The 11,469-nt window shown below is 40.0% G+C and overlaps 1 protein-coding gene across 2 annotated transcripts in view; it reads right to left on the bottom strand.

Annotated features, from left to right (window-relative positions):
• Window positions 1-200: 200 nt before the first annotated feature.
• The window catches only part of CCDC85A (coiled-coil domain containing 85A), a 63,074-nt gene continuing 51,805 nt past the window's right edge, over window positions 201-11,469 (bottom strand). For both annotated transcript variants that reach the window (XM_039344378.1, XM_039344380.1), the window contains exon 3: window positions 201-1,140. In XM_039344378.1, the coding sequence (XP_039200312.1) occupies window positions 1,070-1,140 (71 nt within the window). In that variant the 3' untranslated portion in view covers window positions 201-1,069. The remainder of the gene's footprint in view (window positions 1,141-11,469) is intronic.

The following is an 11,469-nucleotide window of genomic DNA, read 5'->3' as shown; positions in this document are numbered from 1 at the left end:
AAGAAATTAAAAATAATAACATCTTGTTATTTGGGGACAGAAAACAACCTATGATTAAAGCCACTTTACTTTGCTTCCATCTTGTGGCTTAGAATGGCAAATTTTATTAAGGTATATCACTATCTATAAAGCTGGAGCTGTCAAACCATGTCACCTCTCAAAAGATAACTGCCGCATTCAGCTTATACCTTTAGCAAAAGAAACCAAAAAGTGAGGAGGACAAAAGAGAGATTAAGAAGGGAGAAAGAATCAGCAGCAAAATGGGGCTCGGCTGTGCCATTGCTTCTATCCTGTCCACTATGATAGTTGAAGCAACTTCTACAGATTACTCACTTAGGAAAACAGTTCTCAACAAGAATTAGCTCTGTTTTATACAGTTTCTTAAAATCTGGAAATAAATAATCCTTAGACACCTTTAATTGTATCTAGGACCTGGAACCAAAAGGAGAAAAAAATCTAGAATATCCCCCTCAAAAATATAAATGTTGACTCTCAAATCCAATGTCACTGCAATTGAACTCAGTTGTCATTTAGGGCAGGGGTCCCCAACCCCCTGGCTGTGGACTGGTACTGGTCTGCAGCCCATTGAGACTCGGGCCATGAAAAGGCAGGTAAGCACACAAAGCTTCATTTGTGCATGTGTGAGATGACTTGAGTGTGCAAACCCATTTCCTCTCTCTGCCATGCAGCATACCACAGGCGATCCATGTAGCCCAAAATGGTGAGGACCATTGATTTAGGACCAAATCCCTAAGAACCAAATCCTTGCTCAGTAAAGCAACACAAATAGTCAAAAGAGCTTTAAGTGTGGCAATATATAAAGCAGTCCCAGCATTTTCAGACTGATCTCTGTTCCTTGACACCTCCACCCATTCTTCCTTGTTGTGGGGAAGACCTGGCATCGCCATCACTTAGAGAAGAATTAGAAAGGGAGCAAGAAAAGAAGTGTTTACAGAATTATGATTGCTTTATCCTAGGGTGCATCAGGAGTTTTAAAGGCTACTGGAGATTACCTGCTCAAGCACAATGGTCCATAAGTGACCCAGACCAAGCTGATGTCAACCCAATCCTATTTGATTGCAGGAATAAAATGAGTCAAGCCCAGAAAAATCATCCTGAGTTTCTCTGAAGAACAGAAATCTATAAATACAATAAGGTGAAAGAATATGAAAAATGTGCTTCCTAAAAACATAAAAACAAAAAGATACATTTTACTGTGATTAGAGACACCATGTTGTTCTATGTGATCCATGCCAGTTTATTCGTATTAATCATCTGTCAATTCCATCTGTTTCCTCATCAACCTGCATATTTAAAATGCAGTGGTAATGTATGGATCTTATGCACACATATGAATTGTACAGTTTTGTATATATTTGCTATATAATATGCATTTTGTACATTTTTGACAATTCAGCTGAAAACTGAATTGAAACATTTGGTGACGTGCAAAAATTAAAGACAAATATGATAGTATAGAAAAATAGGCTAAAAAATCATGTTGCAAAAAATCTTTCAATATATCCATCATACATACCCAAAATGTTTCCACATTATGAGTGCTTCAATAATGAAACATTCTTCATTCTCCATTGGCACACTATAGTTAAATAAAAATTATATCAATGTACAAAAACTGCCAGTTTCAAATCTGCCAGTTTCCTATTTCTTGCATTGATTGATCTTGATTCTTGACTTAAACCACAAAAAAGCAGATTTTAGACATTAGGCATCTACTACACATTTGTCTCCTTTAAGATAAAATTTCACTTGCTTGCAAAGATAAACTAAGAAGAGGAACAAGAGACGCTGACCTGGTCTTCCAGCTTCTGCTGTTCTTTTCATCTTTCAATACTCCCCCCTCCCCTTTAAAGAATCCACTCATTAACAAAATTATTTACATTCAATTTCCAACTCGCTATAGCCCATGACATTAAAACAAGTTACTATGATTTAAACATCTCAGGAAAAGCAACATGTATTAAAATACTATGCAAAATAACAAAATAAATTGAGCTCATAATATATAAGATTGGGACACTTCAGAGGCAAATAAGTATTTACAAAATTACCACTCTTTGAAGTCCCAAGTGAGGTTGAGCCATCAAAAACTTCAATATTCAGGATAGGGTTCAGATGAAAATAATCAGGATGAGGCTCAATGCTCTGCATGGAGTTCAGAGAAAATAATATGGAGGTAACAATATTTGTAAGGAAGTGCAGCACCCAGTCAAAATACTCTACAATTACATCATGATGGAACCCCACAAAGGCTACAATATTTCATCCAGAATAATCTTACAGCAAAACTACATCATTTTACAACATATTAATAGCAGCCACAAGTAGGAAGTTGCCAGTAAGTTCTCCTATTGCTACAATTAAATACAGTTATGAATCTTCTACCAATAAATTTCTTCTCTCCCCTGCAAAAAGCAAAATACACACACACACACACACACACACACCTTACATACAGATCAAATGCTCCAAAACAAAACCTTTGTTCATTTAGCATTTACCTTGAAGACAGTCACACGAGAGACTCTTTGAGATGCCTTCAAATCAGTGTTGACTCCTGGCAACTGCCTGGACAAGTCCCTGCATTTTTCTTGGCAAGTTTTCAGATATGGGTTATCATACCTGCTTTCTAGAGCTGAGACAAAATGACTGCCCCAAGTCACCCAACTTCCCTTATGCCTAAGGTAACATTTGAACCCACTGTCTCCCAGTTTCTAGCCTGATGCCTGCTTCAGCAAATTGGCTCTCTTGTCAGAGCTTAATGAAAAAGTGTGTGGAAACAATATTAACAAGTTTAAAAGTGTATAAACTATGCAGTCATATTAATCAAGATGCAATCTATCTCTATTAATTCATGTCTCAAAAGAGCTATGATCACCCATTCACAATCATTTGACCAAGAGTTCTCTCCAGATGAGCAAGATTGCTCAAGTTCTGTGCTCTTCTTTCAGAAATTCTCTCTATAGATTCTAACTAAAAGAACTCACAATTCCAACTTCATTTGCAAATGACCATTAGAATATTCCATTGACACCTGAATCTTAAATTTAGAGCTGCTAATCAAACTATTTTTTAAACATTTTAATCATGATTGAATCATGAATAATTAACACTTCAATTACACTGACTTCAACTTGTTGCATGAAGAGCTTTCAATATAACACATACACAGGCGCTGTGAAGGGAACAGTAATAATATGTGAACTTATTCTTTACAGAAGCAAATTGTGCCTTACAGTATTCAACCAGATGTTCATTCCAATAATACGTTAAGTTTTATAAGTTAACATTCATACAGTATTGAGTAAACAGTGCTAGACATCTAAATTCTCTGCTTTGTACATTCTACTGCAGGTTAATCTCTTCTGCCAGTCCTTCAGTGATTGGAACTTGGCCAAAACAGCTTTTTCAATATCCCTTTGAAGATTAAGAAAGAGCAGCTTAATGATAAGGGCACAAGAGGATACCTTCATCACAAAGATACTAAATAGCATTCAAAATTATGGACAAATTAATAGCAACTGTTTAATATGCATACAAACTTATGACAAGAGTGCAAGAAAATAGCCATGCATAATGGACTTGCTTTTCTATAAACAGAACTGACGTTCTAAATCTATGGGATACAAGGAATGGTAGAATATTTAACTTCAGAAAAGCTTCAAAAGAGCTGATTGCAGGGATTTTCATGATCCAGAAAATCCCAGAAATACTCTGAATACTAAGAATTCATCAATTAAAACTTAACTGTAAGCTTCCCTGAAAAATAACTTGTTCTGTAACCTTCTCTCACAACAAAGATCTGGAGGACAGCATTACATGTGTTCTAGAGTGCTTTCTCAGTTCAATAGTGAAGGCTAAAGCAATATTCTTATAAACTGGTTGCATTCCTTAAAACAAATCCCAAAACACTTTGCAATAACAGGAAGTTTCATTTTAGGCTAGCAGAGCTTTTCAGCAAATGGCACTTGAAAAAGCATGAAGAGAGAGAGAGAGAGAGAGAGAGAGAGAGAGAGAGAGAGAGAGCTCTTTCAACAGTTCTGGATGTAACTGGACTTTACTCATTCATGGTAACCGGGTGCTTTCTACCTCTCTTTTTACATACCACTCTCTGCTTTTATCAAATGTTTGCTAGACTGAGGACTGAAGCAAAGTAGAAGCTGAGTAACTGTACAGTTTCCTTGTCTCCTATTATTTCGACACTATCCAGCCTTAGCAAACTACCTCAGTCCATTAGTACAGTTTCCCATCATGAAGAAGGTGGAAGAAAAATAGAGTTTGAGAAACTCTACTTTCTGTGCTTTCCCCAATTATCCACCTGACCGACTAGAACAGGGGTACCAAACTGCCGGCACATGGGCCAGATGCGTCATGGCAAAACCGCACCCACCCGTTGCCAGCAATGGGAAAAAAGTCACGATGCGTTGCGACACGTCATTGATGTTGCAAGTTTGACACCCCTGTACTAGAGCGAGGAGGGAAAGAATGTTGCAGATCCCATCTCCTAAAGAGATACATCTGACGGGACTGAGAAGAGCCTTCTCTGTGGTGGCTCTCTCCCTTTGGAACACCATCCCCACACAGATTAGACTAGCCCCCACTTTGACCCTCTTTTGCAAGGCACTGAAGACCTGGTTCTGCCAATGAACCTAGGAACCCAGAGTAGAATGAACCCATTTGATTGTGTGTTGTCACCAGCAGGGGGAAAGGGAAATTACTGTTTTTTATTCTTTTACATTGGGTTTTTTATTGTTTATTAGCTGCCAAGAGTCACTGAGACTGAGTGGGTGGCCAGATAGAAAGACACAGACAGACAGACAGACACGTAGATACAATAAATAGGCAGGCAGACAGACAGATGAATAAAATCTGTTACTAGCTTATTATCTTCTCTTTGCAAACAGTCCACCCTTTCTTTTTCCTCCTTTTCTTTCTGAGATAGCCCAAAAAAAATACTAGTTGTGTTGTTATTGACTTCCTTTGTTAGCCTAAGAGTCTTTTGTATTTTAGCCTTCCTAACTTTCTTTTGGCATATTAGCTACCTGCAGGTACACACACTTCCTTGATGCTTGCACTCGTATTCCTTTTTCTATACATTAGAAGTCCCTTCTAATGTCCATTTCCTTAGGTTTATTACTTTTTTCCTTTGCTGAATACACACTTTCAGATTACTGCTCTTTTCAAGTAGTTTTCAGAAGCCTGTAGACAGTGGTCAGTCAGTATCACCAGTCAGTATCACCTTCAACCAGCAGACTTTAAAAATGTAAAGAAGCCACTTACAATTACATTATCACATCATATGAATACAGAAAACTGCCTTATATGGAATCAGACAGATTATGCATTCAGAAAGTGTTTTCTGCATACTGACAACAATTCTCCAGGGTCATTGATAAGACTCTTCCCCATCTCTGGAGAAGACAAAGATAGAGAATGAGACCGAGGCATTCAGTGCACAAAATGTGTGTACTATTATCTACTTTCCAATAAAGGAACAGCTCAGCAGTAGCGGAGAGAATCTCCACTAGGGATTCTATCAGCAGCTGGCAGAGGGACAGAACACTTTCTCACAGCTAGTCCCATGTGAAGCATATTAACAACCAACATAATATGGAAATGTTTTCCAAACTGTTTTAATTTTAGAGATCTCAATTTTACAACCATTTGTTTTCAAGGTGGCAAAAGATTCTGGGAAGCATTTTATTCCAAATGCTTAGGACTGGCCAGACCCAGAGAGATACTGTGCTGCATTTGCATCAACTAAAAATATACTTTTAATATTTCATGAGGCTGGCAGACTGTAACAGCAATCTGTCTTTCAGGAAGTTTATCTACCATAAATCCGTAATATTTTTTCTAAAGAATTCTAGCATCAGAATGAGAAGGGAGCTAGAAGCTTATCATGTCCAGCTTCCTACAGAACACAGAATCAATGGAAAATTTATAGCTAAGGGTTGAACTTTGGGGTCCTTGCTGCTCTCTGATCTTGGTTGTTTTTGTAGGACTGATGATGTTTCCTAGTTGGGTAATGAAATGTCTCAAAAAAGCAACCAAGTTCTGGATGGCAGAACACAGAATCTGCAATCCAGAAAATTACTTCATCATATCTCTGCTTAAGTATCCTCGCATCTGAAAAAGAACCAGTTACCCCCTCCACAGGGTCCATATGTTCAATCACTTACCTTAACATTAAGCTGAAATATGTTTTCTATTTGTCCTAATCCTACACTCTAAAGCAACAGAAGACAACTCTGCTCCATAATAACCCTTCTGCTACCATGCCCTGTTCCCTTACCACTTTCAAACATATTAATTCTTTTCTTAAGATTTATTCTGTTCTATTTTATAAAGTTATAAGGCTGCTCAGTTCTATGGTGACTATGGATGCATACAGTAAAAACAAGTATGCAATATTTCCTGCCTGAGCAGGGGGTTGCACTAGATGACCTCCAAGGTCCCATCATCATCGTCATCATCATCATCATTATATTATTATAAAATTAAAAGAAGTACAAGAAGAAAAAGAGGCCCTTCATAAATTGTATCGTTCTTTCACGACACATTCAGTTTCTCTCCTTAAATTATTATAATACCAGTATTGGACACAAGGTGTTAAAGGAAGGGGGGAAGAGAGAGATGGAGAGAATTTTCATTTTCTATTTTTCATACCTACAGTGTTTTTCATCAAAGAGCAAGATCTTCAAACTGGCAGCATTTTCAATTTGGCTTCCTCTTCACAGTGCACAGATTAATGTTCCAAAGACTGTAATTTCCTTCTTAAAATTAGATATTTCTAGATGTACTATTAAATATACACAGTGACCTTTTAAAGCAAGAGATATGTGAAGCAGGCATGCCAGCAACATTTGCCAGTAACTGATAAAGCTTCTTTTCTCTCCTTTTTTTTTCAAAGTCAATGTTAGTATTTTGAGATACAACAACTGAATCATACAGACAAGAAACAAAGCAAAGCCTTTTCTACTTCAAATAGCAAACAACCCAGTTGCACAGAGAGGACATTAAAGGTCAACCCCATCTTAAAGTAGAGCTAAATAATCAGAATCATACATGATTAATGAGCTTTTTATTATTAATAAGAGTTTGATAGGCTGTCATTAAAAAGTTTTAGAAATTGGAAACCTCCCTCACAAGGTTGCAGCCTCTAAAAATTAATATATATACTTAATCATACAACCTGCTGATGGGAACAACTTGTCCCCAATTTACTCCAACAAGGAACATTCCCCAATAACATCAGTTTTTCTGATAATAAGATCAAGGGGCAAAAGGTATTTAATTTCCTGTCACGCTAAATAAATTTAATATGTTGTGTTTAACACATGGAGCTAAGTTCATTGTTTTAGAATGCTAATAGGTAATGGGTTTTTTTTTTTCTTGACACTCACCTTTTTTCTGTGCTTCACTTTACACAGAAATTTTATATAGAATTCAGCTATCTGGCTAAACCTGTATTAAGGTTTAAAACCTGATTTCTCTCAAATATTCTGAGACAATCAGTTGTTAAACATTTAACAAGACAGCAACATTGCAGGACTTGGCCTTTAGGTGGTGAGCATGTATCTGATCATTATTTAAGACAATTAAATATGCCCTGTTATTTGCCGAGATACAGGTAGTCCTCGACATACGAGTACAATTGAGCCCAAAATTTCTGCTGCTACATGAGACTTTTTTAAGTGAGTTCTGCCCCATTGTAAGACGTTTCTTGCCTCAGTTGTTAAGTGAATCATTGCAGCTGATAAATTAGTAACCCACCTTTTAAGTGAATCTGGCTTCCCCATTGACTTTGCTTCTCAGAAGGTCACAAAAGTAGATCACATGACCTTGGGACACCGCAACATAAATATGAACCAGTTGCCAAGCTTCTGAATTTTGATCATATGATCATGGGGATGCTGCAAAAGTTGTAACTGTGAAAAACGGTCATAAGTCACATTTTTCAGTGCCATTGTAACTTTGAATGGTCACTAAATGAACTGTTGTTAGTTGAGCACTACCTGTACACTTTATCACAATCTAGTGTCATGAAAGAAGTTTGGATTTAGTGCCTTTATATTCCAGCCAACATATCTGGAAAGGCTGCTCTTAAGCATAATATAGTACAAGCTCTATTAGATAACCATGTTATTTTTTAATGTATGTAGTACTGAATCAGAAACATGACCTTATTTATTTAAGTTTGCCATCTCTAATAGCTGCAAAGCAGGTAGGTACAACATAGTTTTCAACGTGTAGATAGATCCTAGGACCAGTAGATGTTGAAAATCTATCCTCCATTAACTTGACTAATCTGTCTGAGATGATGATTCTCACTAATTATTGAGGGGGAAGATTTTTTTTTTATTAAGGGCAATTGAATGTTTGGCAACAATTGACTGAGCTGCCCTTTGGTAGGAATATCATCAGACTAAACAGCCTAAACAAGAAATCAAGGACAAAGTCCTAAGAAAAAAGAATGAAACAGGCAGAAAGAGCCAGAATTATCAGCCATTCTCAGGGAGTATAAAAAGAATTCAGTGGTCTCATCTCTTTCTCTGGATCTTTATAAATGTCCTACAAGATAAACTGCTAGTGTTCTAACTGAAATTCTGCAATCAGTTTCCACTCTGTCCAACCCATCTCCAGATTGATTATGATTTGTTCTTTTGTGATTTCAGACAAGCCAGGACAAACACTACTAGTAGGCAACCACACTCAAAAAAAATGCAAGACAAAGTGAAGTACATGGAGCATTAAAAAAAATCTCCATAATCACTGCCCTGTGAGAATCTGTGTTATGAGACACAACTAATTCAATTGTCCAACATTTTGCTTGGGCAGATTTTGTTGTTTTGTACCAAGAATAGCTGGGCTCCAGGATACAGCTATTATTTATCCCATATGCTCTTTCTCAGTAGCCCAAGGATCAATAATTTCCAAAGGAAGCAGATCACTTAGTGTGTCCTGAGATAGATTTTTTTTAAGTGAGCCAGTTATTAATAGATTCAATCTGGCTGTGGATTCTTAACATCCAAAGACAATTGGTGCTGAACTTGCAAGGTGAGATTGCATTCACATGAACCTAGATTTGTTTCCAAGGTCAAAATTGAGGAAAGGGAAGGGAAGGGAAGGTGAGAGATTGATTTCAGATGCTCGGTGCCAGTTTTTCACAGGGAAGCTCAAGGGAGAAGCCAACAGGATGTCAGAAGTCACTCCCACTGATTTTTTGCCCACCTACGGTAATTCTGTTTCTCTGTTTATGTTAGGAAATATATCTAAACCAATGATCCAAAGGTCACAGAGATGGGGCATTGTCTTACCTGAACGCCATTTCTCAGCACGGAGATGGATAATCCACTAATGGGTTAACTTAATCCTCCTGCCCAATCAGATCAAGTCAGCCAAACTTGCCACGCCTGTCCTGGGCCTGTTTCCCCAATTTTCGACGAGGACACAGCTACTGACTGACAGCATGACGTGTTGGCTCACAGAAACCAACCCTAGGCCTAACTGGGTGGGTGTGGATTATCCATCTCTGTGCTGAGAAACGGCGTTCAGGTAAGACAACGCCCCAGATCATGGGACAGATTAAGGCAGAAATCAGGAAGGATGATGTCCTGTGCCCTATGAAAAAGAGAGTTAATTTTGGGGACAAAGATGGGGTCTAAGCAAAGAATGACCCGATCCCGGTGAAAGACACACAGATCCTCCCTGACTGAGACAGCCGCCATCTCAGAAATACGCCGGGCCGAAGTAATAGCCACCAAGAAGGCGACCTTAAGGGATAAGGACTTCATGTCGCACTAACTGAGGGGCTCGAAAGGAGCCTTGGTAAGAGCCTGAAGGACCCTAGGTAATTCCCACGAGGGATACCTGTGGACCATGGGTGGCTTGGTATTAGTAGCTCTCTTGAGGAAAGAACGGATCAAGGAGTGCTGCCCCAGAGAGATAACAGTGTTGCAAGAGAGCAAAGTAGAAAGGGCCGTCACCTGTCTATGCAAGGTATCCCTTATTCAGCCTCTCCAGTAAATAGTCTAGAATATGTGGGACGGTCAATCCCAATAAGGGTAGTTGATGAGTGGAGCACCACCGACAAAAGTTCTGCCACATGGCATCGTAGATGTGGATAGTAGCCAGTCTACGGGATGCCTGAATTACGTCAATGACCCTGGCAAACAGGACTCCTGGGTTAGGATCCGGCGTTAAAGTGCCAAACGGCTAACCGGAGGCATTGAGGGTCCGGGTGAGTCAGATCCCCCTGGGTCAGTGATACCGTCTGGAGGGATTTTCCAAGGGTGCGATTGGGAAAGACTGATGAGGTCGACGAAACAAGGTCTCCGCGGCCAGAAAGGGGCTACCAGGAGAACCTCTGCCCTCTCCTGCAGAAGCTTGTGGATGACCGCTGGGAGGAGGGGGAAGAGGGGGAAAGGCATAGAGTAAGCCATCCAGCCATGGAGCCCAAAGGGCATCTACTCCCTCTGCCCCCTGAACTGGAAAACGCAAAAGGAACCATGAGAGTTGCGCGTTTGTCTTGGAGGTAAACAGATCTATGATGGGAAGACCGAATCTGTGGGTGATTTCCCTGAATAGCATCGGGTGTAGACGCCATTCCAAGTGGTCCATGGTTGACTTGCTCAGGAAGTCTGCCCTCTTGTTTGCCTCTCCCGAGATGTGGTCCGCCCTGAGCGAGACGAGGTTGGTCTCTGCCCAGGAGCCTAGCTGCTGGGCCTCGGACAGGAGCGCACGGGACTGGGTGCCCCCCTGCCGATTCATGTGGGCCTTTGCCGCCACGTTGTCCATAAGGACGAGCACATGTTGTTTCACTATGTTGTGGCAAAAGTAGCAAAGGGCTAGATGTATGGCCCTGAGTTCCAGACAGTTGATATTGTGTCTCAGGTCCGACCAAGACCACCATCCTTGGGCCCATTGAGACTGATAGTGTGCTCCCCAACCGAACAGGCTGGCGTCCGTCGTGATCATGAGCCAACCAGGCTCCTTGAAAAGAGACCCTCTGGTCATGGCTGGAAAGGAAATCTGAGGAAACGTAGGATGTGTGGTGGGATCCTTACCTCTCGGGTGGAAGTGCTTGTTCCCTGCTTCTCATAGGGGAGAAGAAACCACTGAAGGGACTGCGAGTGAAGCCTGGTCCAGGGAACAATCGAGATACACAATATCATCTTTCCCAGGAGCCGGGAAAAAGAGGAAGGAGAAAGAGTTTTTTTCTCTGCAGACATTGAGAACCAGGTCCCGTATACTGTCCCTGTGTTCCTGGGACAGATAAACCTGACACTCTGTCATGTCTATGATGGCCCCTAGGTGGAGCAATCTGGTCGATGGGACTGTCTGACTTTTTTTGAAATTGACCGAAAAGCTGTGACTCTGTAGGACTCCGATCACCATCTCAGATCTGTCAGAGCCCCCAGCGGGGAGGATGACTGTATTAAGATG

Source organism: Crotalus tigris, unplaced genomic scaffold, assembly GCF_016545835.1.
Source record: "Crotalus tigris isolate CLP2741 ecotype Arizona unplaced genomic scaffold, ASM1654583v1 scf7180000017903.3850313, whole genome shotgun sequence".
NCBI lineage: Eukaryota > Metazoa > Chordata > Lepidosauria > Squamata > Viperidae > Crotalus > Crotalus tigris.
The sequence above is the reverse complement of the archived record's forward strand: the minus strand, read 5'-3'. Positions and strand labels throughout refer to the sequence as shown.